This window comes from Parus major, chromosome 17, assembly GCF_001522545.3.
Source record: "Parus major isolate Abel chromosome 17, Parus_major1.1, whole genome shotgun sequence".
Lineage (NCBI taxonomy): Eukaryota > Metazoa > Chordata > Aves > Passeriformes > Paridae > Parus > Parus major.
The window spans coordinates 6,096,404-6,119,719 of record NC_031785.1 but is presented as its reverse complement, the minus strand read 5'-3'; the positions used below and the strand labels follow the sequence as shown (position 1 = coordinate 6,119,719).

The 23,316-nt window shown below is 50.0% G+C and overlaps 3 protein-coding genes across 4 annotated transcripts in view; all 3 read left to right on the top strand.

Annotated features, from left to right (window-relative positions):
- Positions 1-12,172, top strand: part of LOC107212173 (collagen alpha-1(XXVII) chain-like) — a 138,796-nt gene extending 126,624 nt beyond the window's left edge. Inside the window, exons 46-61 of one of the 2 annotated variants that reach the window (XM_015645143.3) lie at positions 1,075-1,128; positions 1,204-1,311; positions 1,689-1,796; positions 3,215-3,322; positions 5,020-5,073; positions 5,602-5,664; positions 6,034-6,087; positions 6,776-6,811; positions 7,132-7,149; positions 7,519-7,554; positions 7,869-7,895; positions 8,090-8,155; positions 8,554-8,722; positions 8,864-8,973; positions 9,707-9,925; positions 10,461-12,172. In XM_015645143.3, the coding sequence (XP_015500629.1) occupies positions 1,075-1,128; positions 1,204-1,311; positions 1,689-1,796; positions 3,215-3,322; positions 5,020-5,073; positions 5,602-5,664; positions 6,034-6,087; positions 6,776-6,811; positions 7,132-7,149; positions 7,519-7,554; positions 7,869-7,895; positions 8,090-8,155; positions 8,554-8,722; positions 8,864-8,973; positions 9,707-9,925; positions 10,461-10,607 (1,377 nt within the window). In that variant the 3' untranslated portion in view covers positions 10,608-12,172. Of the gene's footprint in view, positions 1-1,074; positions 1,129-1,203; positions 1,312-1,688; positions 1,797-3,214; positions 3,378-5,019; positions 5,075-5,601; positions 5,665-6,033; positions 6,088-6,775; positions 6,812-7,131; positions 7,150-7,518; positions 7,555-7,868; positions 7,896-8,089; positions 8,156-8,553; positions 8,723-8,863; positions 8,974-9,706; positions 9,926-10,460 lie in introns of those variants that run through there. The other variant, XM_015645146.3, reaches the window with a different exon arrangement.
- A 1,486-nt stretch (positions 12,173-13,658) lies between these two features.
- On the top strand, positions 13,659-15,998 carry LOC107211957 (alpha-1-acid glycoprotein 1). Its single transcript, XM_015644585.3, has 6 exons — positions 13,659-13,817; positions 14,449-14,591; positions 14,814-14,884; positions 15,169-15,273; positions 15,476-15,576; positions 15,776-15,998. The coding sequence occupies exons 1-6, from the start codon at positions 13,707-13,709 to the stop codon at positions 15,827-15,829; spliced, it is 585 nt and encodes a 194-aa protein (XP_015500071.1). The 5' UTR covers positions 13,659-13,706; the 3' UTR covers positions 15,830-15,998.
- Positions 15,999-16,989: 991 nt separating this feature from the next.
- Positions 16,990-21,676, top strand: LOC107211910 (alpha-1-acid glycoprotein-like). The gene is made up of 6 exons (XM_015644500.2): positions 16,990-17,164; positions 17,636-17,778; positions 18,406-18,479; positions 19,196-19,306; positions 20,059-20,162; positions 21,523-21,676. Exons 1-6 carry the CDS (start codon positions 17,060-17,062, stop codon positions 21,637-21,639), a joined length of 654 nt encoding a protein of 217 aa, XP_015499986.1. The 5' UTR covers positions 16,990-17,059; the 3' UTR covers positions 21,640-21,676.
- Positions 21,677-23,316: the final 1,640 nt, after the last annotated feature.

Here is a 23,316-nt window from a genome sequence, read left to right as displayed (position 1 = left end):
CCCTCTAACTTCTTGTCCTTATTAAGCAAGAAAACCCAGGACACATGGATCCTTCAGGGTTCAGTGGGGCACTTCATACCTACTCCTACCTCCACATCTGGCTGTAATGACAGCTTGTTAATTATTCTCACAGCCCAGGGACTTTATTTGCTAAAACATAAGTATGTGACCTCAATACTCAGCAAATTCCTGCTCTCTCTTGGCAAAAGTCAGGGTTTTTAATCTGACCCTGCTGGGGGTAATGCCAGAAGATAGTTTTAGGTCTTCTTGGCAAGAGGTGTACCAGGTGATAAGGTAAATAAATTCTTCCCATCAATAGACAAGCTGGAATCTTGGATCTAATGAATAGCAGGGGAAGCACCCCCAGGAATATTTCTTTCATGTAGCTGGCCAGTCTGGCCCTCTGCAGATGGAGAAACAATGCACAGAAAATGAGTTCTTCAATTTAAAAGTGCTTCAGTACATGACCTCACTAAGAGAGCCCTAGTGAAGGTGCTGAGGCTGAGTTTTCCATTCATTCTGCACAAATTAATCCTTTTTACAGCTAATAAACCTCAGGAGTATTTCTTTTCTGCCTCTATTCACAAAGCAGCACTGCAAATTTCAGACAGAAGACACCCTTTTTAATTTCCATTAGCTCTCCAAAACAGAGTTACTTCTCAGAGAGAAGCCCCTCCCTGAACACCCTCGGAAGACTTGCTGGGTCCTGGGTTTGCTGTCAATAAACTGACAGAGCACTCAGGGTTTTAGCATCTTGTTCTAATGTTTGCCAGTGTACCAAGTCCTCCCTCGAGTTCATCCTGCTTTATTTGTCCTCATCTGCTCTGTATTAGGAAAAATGCAGGTCCTTGCCTTCTAGCTATTCATTCCTGCCCTAGAACTCTCAAGACATACGAAGAATCACTTGCAATAAAACCAAGTAGCAGTTCATTCCCCAGCACTGGAGCAACTGAGTTTATAAATCTCCCTTTTATAAAACTCTTTCCAGTCATTATCCAAAAGCACACCCTGAAGTCACAGTCCCAAGTGGAGCCTGCAATTTTAGATGTTTTTGTTGTTTTTTTTTACTTGCAGGGTCAAAAAGGAAAGCAAGGAGCACAGGGCAGTGCAGGGAGCAGAGGCTCACCGGTAGGTGAAAATTCAGTTTTCTGCCCCAGGAAATGCTGTCTGGGAGCTCTTTCTCTAATACCTTTGTGATTTCAGGGCATCCTTGGGCTACCAGGTCCTCGAGGAGTGGTGGGAAGGCAGGGTCAGGAGGGTGCCCCTGGAGTGGACGGAGTGCCTGGGAAGGACGGCGTGCCTGGGACGCTGGTAAGCTTCAACTGCAACCTTGTGGCATCGACAGCAAACACAGCGCTGGAGCTGGAGACCTGAAAGGTAGCACAGGACAAATCATGATCCAGTTATGGATATTCCAGTTTACATGTACCCAGAGTGGATCTTCTTCACATACTGCTTGCACATAGAGGCAGCAGCTGCCTTTGCATGGCCAGATCTGTAAATAAAGTGGGGTTTGTAGCCTGACAGACACTCACATGCACACAACTCTGTCCACATCTGCAAACCCACCCCTGCAAACCTATCCCCCTCTTGTAAGGACAGAACCCCACCAGACCCCTGTCCCCCCAGAAGCTGTGCAAAAGGTGAAAGGGTTTTGTTTCATAACCTCTTGTGTGTTTCCTTTCTAGGGAGAGCAGGGTGACGATGGGGAAGAAGGTGTGACCGGGATGCCAGGCAAGAGAGGGAACCCCGGCGTGCCAGGACTCCCAGGGGCCCAGGGACCACCAGGATTCAAGGTGAGTTTCTGACTCCCTAAGATGCTGCTGTGAGTGATCCAGTCTGTGAGCCTGGTGCCTCTGAGCTTGAACTCTCCAAGGTCTAATAGTCCCAGTTCCTGTTTCACTTAGCCAGAGGCTCCATGGATCTTTCTTTTCATCCTTCCCTCCCCTCCATCCCTCCATCCATTTCCCAGATGTACACAGCAGCTGAATGTTTTAGAGACCTTTCATCCTTGACCAGAGGAGCCTGCAAACACACATACTCACACTACAAACACTTGAGTCTTTTATCATTAGAAACCTGGCTAGAAAAAACATGGAGAAGTTGCAGAGGAGCTGCTGCAGCCTGCCTGTAGGATGTCCAGAACAGATGACTCCATGGGAGATTCAGGTGTTCTGGCTGCTCTGCAAGACCTGAACTGCTGGAGGAAAATTTGTGCTTCTTGGTTTTTAGCATTATTACTGGATTAGAACTACTGGAGCCAGTATGGGCTTGGACATCACGCTGGGTGGGAGCAGGGACAAGCTGCTTTTGTCACTTTGGGGTTTCTTCCTGGTCCTTGCTCTGATCCAGGCTCACCACAGCATCTAAACTAGACCCACAGCAATTCAGTCGTTTGTATAAAGACTCTGTAAATAGGAAGACTCCAGCTGGGCTTGGAGAGGCTCTGGGATCTGATTTAAATTAGGGCTCCATAGCACATCGCCCTTGATCTGTCACTTGCTGCCCTCCAGCTGCCTTGGGCAGTACAACAGGAGGTGACTGAGCTTGTGTGTCCTTGTCACACACTCACACCCTGCCTCCAGGGAAATTTGTTGCCCCTCTTCTGGCTGTTCCACCATCCTAGGCTCTCCCTGCCTTTGCTCCTCTCTCCCAGCCTGCCCCAGATTGAGGAGTTGGAGCTGGTGCTGCTCCTGGAGCTTGGCAAGAGGAGGAGGTGGGGAGCAAAGCGTGGTGCTGGGTGGCAGAAGGCCCTCTCAGGATGGGAGCTGTAGAGTTAACGCAGGGGAAATGTTGGCTTTGCATTGAAGTCCTGCTCTTGGCATGCCTTCAGCATTTTCCATGAATTAATCATCAGTTGCCAGCCTGCTGGGGGAAGAGATTATGGGAAACTGTTGGGCAGGACACAGAACATAGGAAGTGCAAAGAGAAAACATTTGAGCCCCTTTCTCTGCCTCCCCCATGCAGGTGGGACAGCTCTGCTGAGGCTCCTGCTCTGTGGGCAGCCCAGGAGGGGACACAGCCATGCCCACCTTGGTCTCACCTGTGCATCCTGAACAACCTGCCTCAGCAAACCTGGGGCATCCCCTGGTGGAACCACATTCCTTATCCCAATGAGCCATCTTTTCCAGCCTTCCATCTATGGCTATTTCAGCTGAGTGCTGTTATATTTAGCTCCTGTCCTTTGGAATCACTTGAATTCTGTTATTTGTAGGGTGAAAGAGGATTGCCTGGACAGACTGGCCAAACAGGGAAGCGAGGATCACCGGGAGGAACGGGCCTTCCAGGGAGCCCTGGTGACCCAGGACCCAAAGGACAGCCGGTTAGTGGTGATGGAGCTGATCAGAGCTGACTCCAGGCTTCTCCTGCAGGAGAGGGTGCGGATCCACAGCCTTGGACAGCAGGGTGATCCTGGGAGGGTCTTTACAGGGGAGCCCATATCCAGCTTGAGCATGATTTTGGGAGAGAGATTAGGATTGATACGAACCAAGGCACAGAATGAACTCAAACTACCTCAACTAAAATACACTTGTTTGGCCATTTTACATAAAACCTCGTGCTAACAGTTTTCAAGCTGAAAGGTGGTAACCAACACCACCATATTTAATTTTGTCATTGATCACAGATTATTTTGTCTCTGTGACACAAGTGACACATTCCTTTGCCCCTTATTGTCACTGTCTGATTTACTGCAGGACCAGTGACCACATCCCTTTGGCTGAGATGACTCCATGACATTCAAACCCTTCTGACTTGCCACGTGCTTTTGCCTAAAATTCCTCTAGAAAGGAGGCTTGGTTGATTCTCCTAATGCAGGAAAGACCTTAGTCCCCTGTTAGTAGCAATTTTCCTTCCCAGGACCCAGAAATGGGCAGTTAAATCAATTTGTATCCTTGGAAAGTTTCTTAGGCTCCACCAAGTCCAACCAATCCCTTTCTTGCAAAGCGGTTTCTCACTGTCATGGCCTTTTTTCAAGGGGAAACTTCCTAACAATGAGGTTTATAGGCTGATGCTGGAACAACTGTGCAATAAAGGGGGTGGAAGTCACATCACTTGGGTCATTCACAATTGCAGAACAACTGAGTGAACAAGCCATTGTAATACACCCCAAAAAGCACAGTCAGAGTGGGTGAGACAGTCCTGCCAAAAGGCCAAACAAGCTTTATCTGTCTCTGATGTTCCTAACACTGGAGAAGAATCATCTGGTGAAGCTTTATGACCCCTTTTATTTTTTTGCTTTTAAACGTTGAATCATCTTGAATTTTGATATCTGAGAAGCCCAAAAATATCAAAGGATGACCATCTCAAACATGCTGAAAGGAGGATGTTTACATAAGGACATGCTACCCAGGGTGGATTTTTTTATTCTCAGAGTACATGCTATGTGCTGATTCAAGCTTGATGGTCTTTCAACTATTTTATTATTATTTTTCTTACGAAATTAAGGAAAAATCCCCACAGAGTAGAATGGGAAAAGAATTAGAGGATATGCGTGGTTATCCTGGGCTTGAGTAGGAGGTTATGTTGTAGGAACATTTTAACAGCTTGAATGAGCATAGTTTAAAAATACAGTTTGGATCAGTAGGTCAGTCCAGTTTGTATTAGAAATAAAAGAGGAGTTTGTTTTAAAGAACTTTGAGGCTGTTATTTTGCAGCATGAAATTCCAAGATAAAATCTCAGAATAGATGCTCTGCATCCTGCTTCTGCTGGGCCAAGCCAGAGAAGCATCTGCTGGGAATAGTGCAGGTTTGCCTCCCATTTTGGGGGCAAAAAGTTGGCATTGATGAGATCTAAGGGATCAAGTGAGTTGCTTCGAGCCTGATGTTTGTGTAGCTCCTCCTCCAGGGTTTTTTCCTTCTGCTTTCTCATCAGTCCTGTTTAGACTGAGGGATACTCAGAGATTTCTCTTTCTCTGGAGCTGCTGAACTCTTGGTGCATCTCTGAGTGACATCCCCAGCCATCAGTGTGAATTTACTCTTGTCCTTTGTTCTTGTATTTGTCTTGGCTGTCGTGTGCAGGGCGACTTTGGCGAGGCAGGATTTCCAGGGATTGCAGGACTCTTTGGGCCAAAGGTAAGAGGCTGCTGGGGACCAGCTGGTTTTCTAGTCTCACTTTACTGGGGACAGGCAGTGCCACACTTGTTGCATTTCTAGCAGCTCTGCAGAAACTATGGAAATTGAATTTTGATCCAAACTTTCTTTACTTTGTGACTCTCCATTTGTTAAATAAGTGTGTGCTTACATGTGCTTTGTTGGAGGAAAAAGGCTCTCCTAGAGATTCTGTGGCTGTTTTCTCTTTTTCTGACATATTTCCAGCATCAACCATCAGCCTGCACCTGAGACACCGATGTGTATCCCTAACACTGAGAGCCTTGACTCATTTTATCAGCATATCATTTCCCTAGTGAAGAGGAAACTGTTTTCTGTCAAAAGCAAAATCCTTGCAAAACAGGAGTGGGAAAAGAATTTACAACAATTTGCATCTTCCCAGTCCCATAGACAAGAGGCAGCACCCCTGTCCTTAAAGCAGAGCTCTAAGCAAGGGCATAAACACAGGGCTTGGTGATTTAGTGGACCTCACATCTCATTTTTTGCTCACAGGGCCCCCCAGGAGACCTTGGGTTCAAAGGTATTCAGGGACCACGTGGACCACCAGGTCTCATGGTGAGTGATTTTCCAGTTTGAGGGTTTGGGAGGATTTTCAGCTCTGTTTCTGTCAGGCTGCAGGGGCTGTGAGGAGCACAGTGACCACATCTGCACAGGGCTTGGAGACAGCCACGCTGCACAGAGCACTCCAGCCACACTGAAATCCTTCTGTTTATGGAATTTCTGAGGTTTAACAAGGCTCAGGATGACCATACTGTGAGGACTTGTCTCTTTGGACTTGCAGTTTGAAATGGTTTTTTATTCCAGATACAGCAAATACCACCAAGTTGTGAAAAGCAGCAGAGATTCAGTGTCTTCACTGTGTCTGCCCTAGTGAAAATGACTGTCAGGTCCCACGTGGTGGGTCACACATCTTGTCTTTTCTAGGGAAAAGAAGGAATTATTGGTCCTCTCGGCATTCAGGGTCCCACAGGAAGCCCTGTAAGTACCCACACTTCTTCCCTGCCTGTACTTTTTAGGAGTTTGTGTGAGATCCAAATGCTTGAGGCCAGCACAAGTAACCCCCAAATCCTGCTATAATCAGGAAAACAAAATGGGTTTTAAGGTCAGCAGCTTCAGAAAAGTGCAGGCTTTGTCTCTGGCTGCACAGATAGTTGCTGGCAGAGTATTAGCTGAAAAGTGAGGAGCAGCCATACATAAGTGCAAGATTTTCAATAGAATGGAAGACAAGATTTTTGAGTGCCAGATTTTCCAAAGAACTTGGCCTGGGGTGGGGGAGGAACACATTTAAATATTTTATTTTTTTTTAAATGTATTAAACTGGGAACCACTTGATTTTGGGAAGTGTTGAAAATCCCTGCCTGCCCTAAAATGGCAAAGATGATCCCCACAGATGAAAGATCAGGTGAGCTCTTCATGAAAACACAAGCATAGCACCACTCAGAGCTCTGTCCAGAGGCTGCTACTGGCAGAGATAAAAACCAATAAGATGAGCTCAAACATTGCCAAAACAGGCAGTAATGACATTTTTTGCTTTGGGATGGGGAGGCCAATGTGACAAGCTGAGCTGATGAGTTAGAGATGCTCTGGAGTCCTTGCAAGGAGCTTCTGGGGGGCAGCACCCAGCAATTGTGAATGGTCAGTGACAGCCACCTCCTGTGCTTTGCAGGGGCCCAAGGGTGACAAAGGCAGCCGTGGGGAGATGGTAAGTGCTGGTCCCACCCCAGTGCCCCCAAGAGGGTCCCTGACTTTGAACAATCAAGAGTCACTCCCAGCTCTGCTGTGACCACAGGCTCCCATGAGGGCAAGACACTGATTACAGACATGCACACACATCCACACTACTCTGCTGGTAAAATTTCCATTTCCTTAACCCAGCAGCACTTCACCATGCTGTCCACAGCTGTGGTATCTCCAGTACAGCACCCAGCCCTCACACAGGTGCCCTGGGAGCAGCACAGGGAGATTTGGGGTCAGTAATGAGCATTTTCTGACAGCTTCTCCACTTCTTTTTTTCCCCTGCAGGGTCTTCAAGGTCCAAGGGTAAGTGTCTGACATCCCTTTTTCTGATTGATATTTTGTATTTAAATAAAACAGTTGCTTTTAGCAAGTGTAAAGCTGCAGGGTGGGTGATTGCACACATGGAATGTGATGAGTACCTGGGGACGTGGCATTAATGACAGCTGAGGAGCTTAAAGGGCTGGGAACAAGGGATGCAGCAGGAATAGACCAGGTGCAGACAGATGTACCCAGAGCAGGGGCAAAATGGGGCCACCCCCTTGTCCTCTGAAAGTTTTGGGGCTGCTGTGAGGTGTCAAAAATCCAGCTGGGAACAGATTCCTGCTGGTAAAAAATCAGAAATGGAAATAAAAACTGAAGATATTTCACTAACTGATGCCACTCTGTCTTTAGGGTCCTCCAGGCCCTCGAGGACACCCTGGCCCCCCGGTACGTAGATGTGGGAAGGGTTCATGACTGAAAGAAGCTGAAATGATTGCTGTGATGCTCTCCAGAGGGACTGCTCCCTCCCTGGAAATTACAGCTTAGCCCCATTCCCCATATGCAAAACCATGTGTGTGAATGGACCAGTGTTTCTTGTGCTTTAGTCCAAACCATCCCAAGAGTTTCACAGATCCAGCATTGTTGCCTCTCTCACTTCTCTCCACGGGAAGGGGGATTTCAAAAGGCCCTGGCTGAATATCTGTGCAACAGTGACTGCCCAGCTTTCTGGCTGATGCCCCTTTTTTCCCTCTGTTTTCCAGGGACCGCCAGGAGTTCCAGCCTCATTTGTAAGTTGCCATTCTCTGTCTGTTTGTTAATGATAATAACAGGTCCTGCAGGGCCCATTGAGACACACACCAGGTCCTGCTCTGTCAGCAGGGCAGTGCTCAAACTGCAGCCTTAAATTGAGAAGTGTTTTCCTGTGTCAGGGCATGTTCAACTTCTAACAGTCTCAGTTTCCATCCTTTTCACACCACACCAGCAGCAAGATGGCTTTGGGGCAGCTTTCCAGACACTGATTGACTCCAACACTGCGCTCAAGAGAGAGGTACGAGGGGAAATTTTTAACTCTCTGGCCTTTGCTTGATCTGGAGACTGGGAATGGTCTCATCAGTGCTTTCTGTGTGCAGAAAATTTATACAAAGCCCTGATTTGTCACTGTTCTAGTGGAATATCCAGAATTTATGCAGGCAAAGGTCCAGTCAAAGGATATATTTCTGTTGTGTCACTGATTTGTGAAGCTTCAGACCTCCTGACTTTGCCATTGTGACTTTGCCAGCATTTCAGCAATGTTCTGTTTGGGACAATACAAGGCCTGTGGCTCACTGGCCCCATGCCAGCACAGCCTTTGACCACTGATTTTTCTCAAAATGATGCAGAAAGCCCTTGTGGTTACAGCACCCTGTGCCCCCAAGGCACCCCTGACTGACCTTCTTGTCTCTCCAGGGTTACCAACATCCAGACCTTCTCATGCTGGACCATGGAGGGGAGATCTTTAAGACTCTACACTACCTCAGCAACCTCATTCAGAGCATCAAAAGACCCCTGGGAACCAAGGAAAACCCTGCGCGCATCTGCCGGGACCTGATGAACTGTGAACAGAAGATGACCGATGGTAGGAAGCCCCAAATGTGCAAAGGCTGCCTCCTCCACAGGGCTGTTTCACGTGGTCTCCTTCCCTGGGCCCAGTCACAAAGAAACCAAAACTCTCATTTGGAAAGGTTAAGTGCCCTTGTTAATCCCTCCATTTCCTCAGGTACCTACTGGATTGACCCAAACCTTGGCTGTTCCTCAGACACCATAAAGGTCATCTGTAACTTCACCAACGGTGGCCAGACGTGTCTCAGCCCTGTCACTGTCTCCAAGGTAGGCACAGCTCAGCCCCACACTGCTGTTGCCCAATATTGACGCAGGGTGTGTTGTCCCAGGACACCGGACGGTGACCACGAGGACACAGCGCACAGGCTGGGGGAGGATTAGTGCAGCTCCAGCACCCAGAACTGCCCTCAGGAGTTAAAAAATACACCTAAGGCTGTTATTGGCTCTTGTCAAGACAAAGCCATGTGTTACAATGATGTTTAATGAACCCACAGGCTTAACATGACCGGTAATTTCACAAACATGCTGCTCCCAAATCCTTTATTGACCTGGCTTGTTTGGGTCACGTTTTGTTTTCCGCCACCTGGAGAAGTGAGATCAGCTTAAATACACAAGTTTCCAGTGAAGTTATTGCTATGGGATTTTGGTTGAGGAAGTACCTGTACTAAAAATACAAATAGCAATATCTGGGCTCATTTGCAGATGAACTGGAACCTGCTTTGCAAGTTGTATTCAATTTGAAGTTTACATTCTTTTCCTCCTACTCAAGGACCTTCCAGTTTTTTCTGCAAAGCAAAGGACCTGCTGTGTCCCCATGAAAACTTCCCAAAATGACTTGGCATCTGTCCCTCCTGTCCATATTCACCTCAGATCCAGCTTTGGAGCCTGGTGCAGAACAAAGCAGAGGACAGGGACCCCCTTTGCAATCCCACCTTGCACTATCCCTGCTCCCCTCAGCCCCTCTGCAGGGTCCCCCTATGACCTCTCTGTCACCTTACAGCTGGATTTTGACATCGGGAGAGTCCAGATGAACTTCCTGCGCCTGCTGAGCTCGGAGGTGGTGCAGCACATCACCATCCACTGCCTGAACACCTCTGTGTGGCGCGAAGGCTCCGCTGAGAAACCCTCGGAGAAAGCCGTGCGCTTCAGGGCCTGGAACGGACAGATGTTTGAAGCCAGTGGGCAGCTCAGGCCAGAAGTGGCAGCTGATGATTGCAAGGTATGTTGTTGTGAAAGAAGGGAGAAGAGATGGAGAGAAATCCCAGAGCCCGCTCTGGGGCTCAAATAACACCTATGCTGCTCATCCTACAAGGGAGAAGGGTCAGGTTTACCAGTTCTCCAGTAATTTTCCAGTCTGGGATGCTATAGCAGCTCCTGTGAAGCAGGTGGCCTTCAAATAGAAAGCAAAAGATGAAATTCTGAAGTTACCCGTCATGGATAGCAGCAGTTAAATGAGAGAAGAGGAAATGGCTCCCAAGGGTGGTGACCCTGGCTCTTGTCTGGTGCCACGTGGAGTCACAGGGCTGCATTCAGGCCCACTGCATTAGGAGTTTGTCTTGGTGGTACCACTCCAGCTCCGTTTCCATCAGCCTGATAAGGGGTCCCCAAAATGCTCTCTAAACCCACCCCAGCCCTGCTCAGCCCGAGGGACAGCCCCTTGTCTCACAGAGGGATTTTCAGGCTTACAGCTCATGGAATACATTCCTTTCCAGCAGTGTTCACCCCCTGGTTCATCAGCTTTCTCTCCCACACAGATCAAGGATGGGCGCTGGCATCGGACCCTCTTTTCCTTTCGGACACAAGACCCTCAGCAGCTGCCAATTGTCAACATCTACAACCTGCCCCCGTCCGAGCCAGGACAGCAGTATCACCTCGAGGTCGGCCCCGTCTGCTTCCTCTGAAACAAGCTATGGAAGGTGGGCTCTGAGGCTCCAATCCCACCACTGGCCTGTCCTCACAGGGGCTCTCCCCCCTCTCTGCAGCAAGGACAGCTGGGCTGTATCTTTTGGGTCAACTCTTGCTCCAGCCTTTGGCTCAAGGTCTCCAAGAACCCATGATCTACTGAACTCAGCCAGTTGTTGGAAGGAGGAAGAACAAGGACGTGGGGGAAGCGGGCATCAGTCAGGACGTGAGCGGTGAAAAGGGAGCAGGGGACTGGATGTTGTGGTTCCACACACAAAGCCTTTTCCATGACCAAAGAAAACATTGACAGAAACCTCAAGCGACTTGCAGCGTGTGGGTTTTTTCGTTCTTTCCCCCCCCACCCATCCCACCCACCCATTTTTGTCTGGTTCCTGAGTTACCAAACGCTCTTTCCATTGAAAAAAAAATAATTAAAAAAATAGAGCTTCCCTCTCAGAGCTTGTCACCTTCTGGACAGCCACGTGCTGCATCAGGTCTCCCAGGCGGAGCTGCAAGTTGAATCTGGCTGCTCTGTGTACAGGAAGCATTTTGATGTGCAATATTAGAAGAAACAAAATATATATATTATATTATTTAAAGCAGAAAGAAAAAAGAAAAAAAAAAAAAAAAAGAGAGAAAAAAAAAGCCAAGTTCCTCCTTCCATGAGTTTAATCAACACTCCCCCTCTCAACGTGTGGTGTTGGAGTAGGGGAGAGTCATGAAGCAAAGAAGGGGGAATGGAAAGAGGAGAGGGGAAGAGATTGGTGCTAAAATAGAGAGAGGGAATGGGCTCATCTGATTTGTTTCTACCTCTCACTGTGAAATCTCTGGTGCTCTTAAAAAAGTGTGTTATTTTATATATATGACTTTATTTAAGGTTGTGAAGGTGCTACAATGTCTTGCCACAGACCCAAAAAAAAACAAAAAGCCCCATAGAATAATCTCTCTGGGAAGAGAGCAGATTATGTTCTACAGTTAAATCAGAGAAACAGCCATCCTTAAAGGGATCCTTCAGTGGCCATGGGTGTCAATAACACAACTCACACCACAGCCAACATCACTTATGGGATAATTTACAAACAAATTTGCTTTTTTTCTTTTTTTGTTCATCAGCACTTCACTATTTTGGGAGGGGAGTGAAGGACACAGCTCATCCAGAAGTGTTGAGCCTCAGAGAGCTCCTCTGGAGTTGGTTGAGTTGGGCTGTACTGAGTTCCCAAATGACTCCCTGGACTAAGCTCACATTTAAACCGAGCTCTGCAACTCTTCCCTTGGCCCCTCTGTCAAGACTGACATGATGGTACCTTGTTTCAGAATCCAGCTGAGCTTGGAAGGGTTTTGTTTTTGTTAAGTTTTGTAGAAATTTAGTCTCTATATGTAAATTTGGAGGATTTTTTTTTTTAAAGAGGATAATTATGGTAATCTTTAATTCTATATAAGGAATAATATTGATGTAATCAGAGCTGTACTGTATCAGAAACTCTTCAGTGCCTGTTTGGAGTTTTCATGTCTCATATGGACTATGGATTTTATTTTTTTGAGGGAAAAAAAAAATTATCTGTGAGTCTCTCTTTGTGTATTTTTTTTTTTGTCACTACTGCCTGCTGGTTGGTTCCCAACCACCATCAGAAAAGGTTAACAGGATCTGTCCCTAATACCTCGCCCTCCACGCAGCCCCTGCCAGAAATACCTCATCCCCAGGCCAAAATCACCACCACCCATCATTTGCTGCCTCCCTGCACACCCCCCATACTCCAGATCTCTCCATTTCTCATCCCATGCCATTGATTTTGTGTTTTCTCAAAGCTGCAGGTACCATTTGTTCTTCTTAAAGCTTTTTTTTTTTTTCTTTTCTTTTTCCTTTTTTTTTTTTTTAACTTTAAATAAATATTTAAAACTGAGGCAATGGAACAGGACTGGAATGGTTTGGTTTTTTTCTTTTTGGTTCTTCATAAAAAAACAGGTGGGCAAGAGGTGCAAAAATACCCCATCTCCCAGGGGTTCCCCCAGGTGACCTGAGGAGCCAAACCCACACCCCAAACCTTCCCCTGATGCCAAATGCACAACAAAATTGGGGTCCCCTTGGCTCCCAACTGCGGTGCCTCATCCCAGTCCCCATCCTGCCACAGCACTGGGGAGCAAGAAGGAAAAAAAGGGAAAATGGGGGGGGGGGAAGGAGGATGGGAGAGAAAAGGGGAAAGATGAGGGCAAGAGCAAGGGGTAAAAGAAGAGGGCAGAAAAGGGGAAAAAAATCCTGTTTTGTTTGGGACAAAAAGCCCAGGAGCTGCCTTGGCCAGCGCCGGTTGCGACAGGGGCAGCGGGAAGGGCTGAGCCGTGTTTGCCCAGCCCTGCTCTGCCCCTTCCCGGCACTGCTGGCACCAAAACCCGGCCTCATTGTCCCTGCCACAGGTCCTGGAGCAGCTGCTGAGGGCAGGGTGAAAGCAAACACGTTTCATTAATTAATCACCACACTTAATTACGATGCCAACATTAGAGGAGCCGTACGGCATTGTTAAATAGGGAGATGCTGTGTTTAAAGTTAAGTTGCAATTTATAGGTTTTAAAAAGTCTGAGCCCACTGCACTGGTGAGTTCCCTACCTCATAGCCATGGTTACCCCATGGAATCCCCCATGGCATCTGCCCTCCCTAGGGCACACAGTGCAAGCCCCGTGTCCCAAGGGGAAACAAGTGTGGCCCAAAGCTCTCAGGGCTGCCAACCACTCATCCCCATAAGGGCTCATTTGCCCTGTGGAGGAAAGCCATGTCCTGCTGCCCTCCGTGTCCCCAAACACACCTGAAGCTGCCAAGCACTTTGCCAGGCACCCACAAAATTAATTGCAATTTCTGAGAACAAAAGCTTGCATTGGGGAAGCATTCGTTTGTGGGGGCAGGGGGAGTTTCCTCCCTTTGTGCTGAAGAAATCCAAGATTTTGCAAGTCACATTTCCTCCACCTGCTATTGCTTCATGCCTGAGCAAACAGCAGCGGAACAGGCACGTTGGTGCTGGAGATGTCCAGCATTGCTGGCAGCCCTATATAAGGGACAGAGCTCAGCAACAGCCTGGCAGAGCAGGAGCATCCTCCTGGACAGCCAGGAGATGTTGGCCACCCTTGCCCTCTTCCTGGGGCTGCCCCTTGCCCTGGCCACCGAGCCCCAAAGCTGCGCCCCGCTGATCCCGGTCACCTTCGACAACACCACCATCCCTCAGGTAAGCCCTGCCCTCATCCAAGGTACTCTCCATCCCTATCAGCCCTCGTGGATACAGGAGGAGGTTATGTATTGGCAGCTCAGTGTTCATCTCACTGCCTTGTCCATGTTTGTTTTCCTAAAAAAATCCAGACTGCTGCACAGGAGCACAAGGAAGGGGTGAAGCCTTGCAGCTCTGCACCCACAGTCTTATGAGCAGGCATTTTTAGGGGTTCCTGCTTCCATCTCCCTGCAAACCAGGCTGGGCAGCACCATCCCAATGCCTCACTGCTCTATTTTAAGTCCTTCAAGTGATGGTGGCTCAGGTCACGAGTCTCCATCCACAAACACTTCGCTGCATAAACAGCATGTAGTCCCTTGGGAGCTTTTAATGGGAGGAAAGCAATGACAGCCTGGCACAGAGCAGGAGAAACACCATTGCAGAAAGAACTGGCCACCCTGGGAGCTGGGGCAGTGCCTTAACAGAAAGGGGACAAAACCCAGAGACCCTCACCCAGCTGGGATCCTGCCCAGAGCAAGGGGTGCTCCTGGCTGTGGACAGCAGGACACAGCATTTGTTTTCACTCATGGGGTGCCTGTGGGTGAACCTGGCACAGCCCCTCCAACCTTCCCCACTCTGCTCCCCTCTGCAGCTCCTGGGATGGTGGTTCTACATTGCTGGTGCCTCCAGGTATCCCCCTCACCTGGCAGAGATGGAAGCAATGACATTTGAGGCTTTTTCTTTCTCTCCTGGTAGCCATGAGGACGAGCTCAACATCATCGAAATCATAAGAATGTAAGGAGAGGGATTCACGCCCTGATCTGGCTCCCCCATCCCCAGGGGCATTTCTACCCTCTGGTGTCTTCCTCTGGGCTGAGACACCCCACAGATTGGGGCTGGAGAGCAGCTATGTCACATAAATAAAAGCTCTGCAGTCCTGCTCGTGTTCCACACCCCTGGGGTTTGGTTGGGGAAAGCTTGGGGGTATTTTCTCCCTCTGACCTCTCTGCCCCACAGGAATGAGACATGTGTGGTGAGGAACTCCAGCAAGGTCCAGGTCTTTCAGCAGAACTCCACGATGAAGCACGGTACAGCTCCAGTTGTGGCACTGGGATGGGGTGGGGGGACTCAGACAGCCCTTGACCTCTCCACCTTCTGCCTCCCAGTACTTGGCACCCAGAGCCTTTTACACCTAAAATCATGTCTGGAGGTGGGGGAAAAATATTACTTCCACCACACACCACATCTATGGCGGTATTGAGGGACCAGAGTGGTCCCCACTGGGATGAGTCACAAGGATAAAAGGTGATGAGCCTCAGCACAGGGTGGATGCTCACCAGTGGAGAAATCTCACTCTCTCCATACCTTCCAGTTGATGAAAATGAGGTGGTTTCCATGGCGAGACTGATCCAAAGTGACAAAGACCTGCTGATCCTGAACCACATCAACATTGACTTCCCAAATCTGAGTCTCTCAGGTGAGCAGATGCTTCCTCAGGGACAAATCAAGGGCCATGGACACCTCCAGTCCTCACAAGCAAGGCAAAAAGCCCTTTTCCCCTGATAGAGGGGAAAGAGGGACAGGCAGTGAGCTCCCCATCTGCACTATGGGGATCACCCAGGAGCAAAGCAACACTAAAACTCCACTTCTTTTCCCCCCCTTCTCCATTTCTCTGACAGCACGGACACCCAATGTGAGCAAGGAGCACATGGAGGAGTTCAAAGCCCACCTGCAGTGCCTGGGCTTCACTGAGAAGGATGTGTTCTACGCTTCCACAGAGGTACAAACCCCTGCTGGGGGTGGATGAGCTCCAGGTTCTGTTTCCAGTTGGGTTGGGGTCTGAGGGGGAATGCAAGTTTAGTCCCCCCAGCACAGCTTCCCTGCTGTGCATCCCCGCTCCTCCTTGAGCATCCTACCCCAGCCATTCCTGGTGGTTCTGGGTGAGGGAGCTCCAAGAGCCGATCTCCTCTCTCCCACAGCATGCCTGTCCCCTGCCCGGGGGTGGAGACAATGCAGATCCACAGCTGGGGTAACCCCCATGGACGGGTTACTTCCTCCATCCTCATCCTCCCCCAGCCCAGCCATGCTCAGCACAGCCTCAGAACCTCTTATCCTACACATGTTTTGGTTTTTCCTCCTGAATTAAACACCCGGTTTCACTCTTCTCAACTGGCCCCAAAATAAACTCCTGTGTTTCAACCACTGGCTGCTCCTGCTCCATCTTCTCTGGGACCCCCTCCTGCCTGCCCTGCCCAGGGTGCTGCATCTCCAAACCCACCCAGAGATGAGAAATGCTCCAGAAAAAACCCAGCCAGGGCCAAGCATGGCAGTGGGCACGGAGGTGCTCATCCCTCACACTCTGTGGTGGCAGGGGACCCTCCCAGCCTCAGGACACTGGGACATGAGCACCCACCCATCAGGGTGACACACAGACCTGCCAACCCCCTCGAGTCTCCCCCAACACAACATTCTTAGCACCTGAACATCCCCACCCTCCGTTTTCAAGCCAAATCCCACAAGGCTCCATCCACACCACAGGCTTGTGCAGGGGTCACTGCAGGGTGGGGTGACAAGAGGTGACACTGCACCTTCCCCAAGTGTCTCTGAGGAGAGGAAAGGATGAGAGGACAGGAAAAACCATCACCCAGAGCCAGACCAAAGTGTTCAAGAGGCTCTGCTGCCAGAGAGGAAAAGGCACACAAAATGCCAGAGAAACAAGATGTGCCTGTCTGACAGCCCAGGGACAGCAGCAGGACAGGAGGGTCAGAGATGCCACAGGGGATGTGTCCAGCAGGACAGGGGTGACCTCTGAGACCCATAAACACCAACTTTTAAGGCCAGTTTTGGCAAGGACAGCAAAAGCACCTTCTCTTCAAAGCCCCCTTGGGCTTTGCCTGGATTGGGGTGGGGGGTTCTGCAGCCAAACCAGCACTGGGAGGGTCACACATCTCATTAGCAGAGCAAGAGGTGCCTATGGCAGCTGCTCACAGGGGGGAAATGGGCACTTTTCGGGCAGATTTAAGTATTAAATACAGTAAGTACATCCCTAACAGCCAACACTTGCCGAGAGCAGCCACATCCGAGGCCGGGGCAAGTGCCAAGCACGTGGCTCTTCCCTGGGCATCGCCCCCGAAAGGCACCGATTGCGACACGGGCGCAGATCCGGCAGCCCTGGGGACATCCTGTCCCCTCCCAGCAGAGCTGCAGGAGCCAGGAGAGGCCGTGTGTGCAGGGCTGTGCTCGGACAGCGTGCCCGGACAGCCATGGCCTGGGCCGGCACCGCGCTGCTGCTGAGCCTCGCCGCCCTGCTGCCCGCGGATGCTGCGCCCTGCGGAGCCCAGCGCCCCGACAGCTCCACGGCATCCGAGGTAGGACAGACTGCGAGCCCCGGGGGCTGCCCCCGCCTGCCCGGAGCCCGGGGCTGCTCTGCTGAGCCTCCCGTCCCTTGGGAAAGGGAACAACCCCGCCTTGTTCCCACTGCTCCCCCAGCACATCGGCCACGGTGCTGTCAGGGAAACACCTGCAACAAACGGGATGCGTTTGGTCCCCGGACACCCCGAATTTTCTCAGGTTCCCAACAGTGACCTTGGAACAAGGCGGGTGGGCTGGGTATTTTTGGTATAAATCCCCCGGGCTGTCCTGACCCTGCCGCAGCACCCCCATCCTTCACAACCCCCACGCTCAGCTATATTTCTTTTTTCCCCCGGTTCATTTGGAAATATTTCACCTTGTCGCTGCAAATGCCAGAGGGAGAACTAGCAGCACTATCACTTTTGCCAGGGGGAGGGTGGAAATCTCAGAGTTTCTGCTGTCACCACCCTGTCCCTCCCTCCCCACAGCTGCTGGGGACGTGGCTGTACCTGGCAGGGGCTGCCCAGTTCCCCCAGCACCAAGTGGAGATGCTGCTCATCGATCACGCCTTCCTGCGCTTGGAGCCCGGTGCCAGCGGGCAGCAGCTGCTCATCAGCCACTACGTGGCCGTGTAAGATACGGTCCCTGTGCCCTCAACCCATCCCCTCCCTGCTACAGCCCGAAAATCTTTTAGCACAAGGTGCGAGCACGATTCCAGATTGTTTTTTGCAAAAGGAGTCTCTCCTGCCCGCTCTGTGCATCCTCTGCCCTCTCTTTGCTCCCTCATCTCCTTTAGTTACTTATTTATTTGGCAGACCGCAGGTTCAGACAAGTTTTGCAGGGCACAGAGGCCTCACGGGCACCAAGCCCTGCAGACAAGGAGAAGACCTCTCCAGAGGTCCCTGTGCCACAGCTGCTGACTCTGCCAGGCACCCAAAGCTGTTTCCCCCACAAGCTCAGAATTTCAGGGGATGACTTTTTTCCATGCCAACGCAGGCAGCACTTTGAGGTTTCAGTTATTTCAGGGTGGAAAACGTCTGACCACCAAGGGGTGGGCGAGCAATGGCAAGGCTGAGACCACGAGCTGCCGCTGGAGGTCAGGAAAACGCACGGGAGAAATGCCTTGATTTTAACAGCAACAGGAATTAACCCTGGGCAGGAGGTGGCAGGTGCCTGGGGTGGGGTCAGGACCAGGGCTGGGGCTTTGCTGGTCCTTTCCAGACCCATGGCATCGACCCCTTCCCCTCTCTCTCTCCAGGGGGGACCAATGTTTTACCAACAACCTCACCTACCTGGAAGTCAGTGTCGGTAATGCCACGCTGGTGAAGGATGGTGAGCAGCATCAGTGGGGTTATCACCCAGCTCATGGTTTCACATGGATTCACACACACAAAGGGCCATGTCCCTGTTTTACATTATCTGATGTGTTTTATTCCCGAGTCTCTTTGCCTGTTTGAGGCCTCGGTGAGCTCCAAACCGCTCCTCAAACCCAGGGGCACCCAGGTTATTCCAGCTCCCAGGGATCACAGCCCCACTGAACCCAGAGTAATGCTGTGCCAGGAGCAAACCTGCCCCCATCCCTGCAGGAGAGCAACATCCTGCTGGTGAAGTTATTTCACAGTCCCTTGGGGGAAGGAGGGAACACTCATGGCAGGTTTTAGTGAATTAATGAAGCCTCTCGTTCTGAGCTGCTTCCTCCTTGCTGAGGAAGTGGGGTGAACCAGGCTGGGGTGGGAATTGCAATCCCCTGGCACACAGCTTGTTCTCACCCTTCAAACCCTGAGTCCCAACACTCCACATCATTCAGCACATCCCAACAGCAGGACATGAGCTGGGGGACTCAGGCTCTTTCACACCCCAGCCCCATTTTTAATAAATACAATTTGTATAAATGAAGAGCCAAAAAAATCACCCTATTTCAGGACATTTGTCTTCACCTGCTACTGAGGGCTGAATCCCAGGGAGTACTGACATTGCCCACACCTGGACTGGAGTTTATTGCTGCTGCAGCACTGAAAATCTGAATTATTGTATCTGTTCTCTCCAAGCCAAGACCCAGCGAACTGAGGGGATGCTGATGAACATGAGCTCTGAAAACCTTTTACTCATCCAGTACCAAATGCAGAAGGACAGGACGTATTTGGGGCAGTATCTCTATGGTATGAAACTCCATCCTAAAGTAATTTAAAGCTATCACAGCACACCTGAACACACACACAAAGTGATCAACTAAAAACATACAGCAACTTGGTTTCACCGACAGTCAGTGATTTTCCTGAGAGCAACACTGCAGGGATCATGGGATTTGCAAACCCCATTAAACCCCACAATCTCTTAGCAGAACAGGAAAGAAAAGCAAGTTAAAGACCAAACCAACTTACACCATAAATATTCAAAGAACAGGAAGCAAATACAATTCAGTATCAGTATCACTGTAAAATCTCAAGATTTTCAAGCCAACCATGGTGTTTCAGTACTTGTCTCCCAGGGCAGAGCATGTGGCTTTGCAGTGCTAAACCTGATCAGATTTAACCACAAACCCATAAAGCAGCAGTTTTGACCCTGGTAATGCTCCCCATTATCTTGCCAGGCTGCAAAGGAGTTGCTTAAGAGATATTGAAGACACCATATATAAAACTGCCTCCCTACATGTCCCTCCTGACACCCCCAAGAATATCAAACCATCCTGCAATCCCTTTAAGCATACAGGACCAGAGGGAGAGGGTTAAACAAGAGGTGCCCAAGGTTGGTTTTGCTCAGATGTGTTCCCTCTCAGGGTGAGAGACCCCCGCACAGACCACATCCAAACTGCTGGGGAAGGGGGGCAGCACGGACAGGGATGTGACACAAAGGCTGTGCTGAGGCCACCAGTCCGTATCTTAACACCTGACAAGTCCTTCTCCCTCTCCAGCCCGGAATCTGAGCATAAGCACAGCGGACCGGGAGGAATTTGAGCGCCACGTGGAGTGCCTGGGGCTGAGGGCAGAGCAGATCGTGTTTGCGCCTTGGAAAACGGTACTGTGCACTCTGTGTCACCAAAACCACCACAGCCCCCTCCAGGCAGGGCTGCAAGACCCCAGGCTGCACCTCCAGCTGCCAAACTGGGCTCTTGGAGACATGATTTCGAGGTGTTGGAAATGATTTAGAGGGTTAGATAACCACGAGCTTGCTTCAGCAGAGGTTTAAAATAGCACCCCTAAAGCAAATCCACAGGGAACCCTGATAACAGCCTGCCTACCCCTGCCAGGGGGGAAATAGACAAGTGATTTTTGCCCTGAAATTACTGATTTTGCCCTGAAACCTCTGATTTTGCCCCCCCAGCAAGGACCAGCTGCCCCCAGGAGCTGCAGAAAGGGCAGGAGGCCCCAGGGATATTTTCCTTCATATTTTCCACCCAAACATGAACCAGGTCCAGTCCTCACCTCTGCCACTCAATTTAAGACATTTTATCCTGTAAATGACCCAGACCCTGAGTCAGCTGGACAGGGGCTCCTGTTTGCAAATTGAAGGTGAAAGACATCTTACCTTTGCTGCTCTGTCCTGGTCATCTGCCCATCCACATCAGCAGGCTCCAAGCCACCAGGGTGGCTCCAACATTATCCCCAACAATTATCCAGCCTCAAGAGGCTGCTTTTAAAACTGCCCCACAGGTTCAGAGGAATAGAGGACAGAGAAAGAGAGTGAAACCTTTGGAATGGGGCTGCACTTGGGGCTGGGGCAGATCTCCTCTCCATTTAGCAAATGAGCAGCACCTGGGAGACAGAGCCCAGCTCCTCTCCATGAACTGCACACAGCTGTGGACTGGGGGGGTTGCAGTCTCTGGATCACATCTAAATTTGGGCAAGATGAGAGGAATTAGTCAGGACTGTCTGTGCTTACAAGCTCTGGTGCAATTGGGGATAGTAGTTACTGGCCAAAGTTAGCCACTGCACCTGAGGAGTAAAAAAATCGATTAAACAAACACAGAAAACATTTTGGGGATCTTTGTCATCAGGCTGAAGGAGGTGGATGTGAACAGAGCACCGGAGCAAATTCACAAAGCCCTGTGTCAGCTGCAGGCATTAACAGAACTTCATTTATGCTGAGTACCTGAGCAGCACAAACTTTTTACTTATTTCCCACTAAGTTCCTCCTTTCCTTCAGAGCACACAGAGCCCAACTTTGCCTCAGAAACTTGGTTTCCTCTTTCCAGAACAGGCCTGGAAAATGGCACCAGCAGGAGCTGAGCACCTGGGCAAGCACTGTCTGTGCCTGGGCCAGCTCCTCTTAGATATAATCAGCTAAAAAGGGAAAGGAAAATCCTTCTTTCTTGAGTAAATTCTCTCTTTCTGGTGCCTTGGTAGATTCACTTACCCTGCCTTTGTTGTTTTGACAGGAGGTGTGTCAAGTGAAAGCTGAAGGCAGCAGCAGCAGCCCACAGGCAGAGCCCGTGGCTGCAGTGACAGCATCACCTGCCCCAGGTGCTCCCTGGCCTGGGAGCGCAGGGAACTGACCCCACACAGGGCAATAAACGCTTTCTTCAAATCAGATGCAATTTGGTGCCAGATTGTGTGAGAGCAGAGGGTTCTGAAGGGGTCAGAAGAGGGGTTTGCAAAAAGAGAACGAACTCCCGATTCACCTTGTGTGTCATCCAGCCAGGAGCTGGGAGAGTCAGCCTGGAGCTTCCCACTGAGCTTGGAAAAGAGCTCTGCCAAGAAGCAGCGCTGCAATGCAGCAGTAAGAGAGGCCAGCCAGGAGAGGGCAATCATTAACTACTTTAAACAAGTAAACCAAGCATTTGAGGAGTAACTGGGCTATAGAGAAGGCTGGAAACTCAGCTGTAACTGTACAGCTTGAGGAAAAGGGGGCTTAGCTGAAAGGAACCACCCAATTCTCTCGAGAGCAGCTTGACTGCCAGGTGGGACAGGTGGGACAGATGCTCCTGCCCAAAGCCTCTGGACCAGGCAAGTGCTCCCTGATAATGTCCATCCACACCTTGCTTTGCACACCGTGTCTGACACTGACAAATTATCCTCCTGCCAGAGGGAAGGGGTGCTAACCCAACCCAGCCTGGATTTTTAGTTTCCTAGAGAAAACATCATGTTTTCTCAGCAATGAGAAATGGAGATGAAAAGTGCCAAGGATGATGTTGTTCTCAATGCCTCCAGTGCACCCCTGCACTCATCAGGCACCTCATCCACCTCTTATCCCAGCCCCAAAGGGGGAACAACATCATCACTGCTATTGTAAAAGTGGGCAAGTGCAACAAGAGACTGCTGCTGCTGCATGTCTGGAGAGTGATCCAGTCTCAGCTCTAATGTAGTAATTAAGCACTGAAAATATCTCTCTTCCTTAAAAGGGGAAGAAAATGAGGAAAGCCAGAGAAAAGGTAGCAGCGAGTTCTGTGACTCCCTCTGGATTCCAGAGTGCTCTGTTTCTGTCCAGCTGCCTTTATCAGGCAAAATTTCAGTGTTAAGCCTTTGGAGTGACAGCTTTAGCAAAAACGAATTTTACAAGATCACAGAATCATTAAGGTTGGAAAAGATCTCCACAATCAAGTCCAACCTGTGACCAATCCCCACCTTGTCACACAGACCAGAGCACTGAGTGCCACATCCAGTCATTCCCTGGACTTTCCACCATCTCCCTGGGCAGCCCCTTCCAATGCTAGATAGATCTTTCAGTGCAGAAATTCCTCCTGATATCCAATCTGAACCTGCCCTGACCCAGCTTGAGGCCATTCCCTCTCCTCCTGTCCCTGTTCCCCGGGAGCCCGACTGCATCCTCCTGTCAGGGAATTGTGGAGAGTGAGAAAGTGCCCCCTGAGCTTGCTTTTCTGCAGGATAAAAAGTAAGTTCAGCCCCTTCCCTCCAGGTCTTCAGGCACAGGTACCCAGCCAGCCCTTGTTTCACCAACCTCATCAGCTTGTGACATGAAACAACTCCCCAAGCTCTCCAGAGGGCAGGGGCCTGAGGGGATGCTGGCAGCAGCCTCCAGTGCTGCAGGTCAAGGGCCCATCTCAGCTGACACCACTGGAGAGCTGTGGCTCAGATTACAAAACTCCAGGCTTTATGAGTAGATTTATAGCTGAATAAAAGCCTTGAATTACAGTAGGAGACATAAGGAACAAAAAAAGGCAGTCTGGCCCTCACAGCAAGTTTTGTTAACCAAATCAGAGGCCACTTGCACT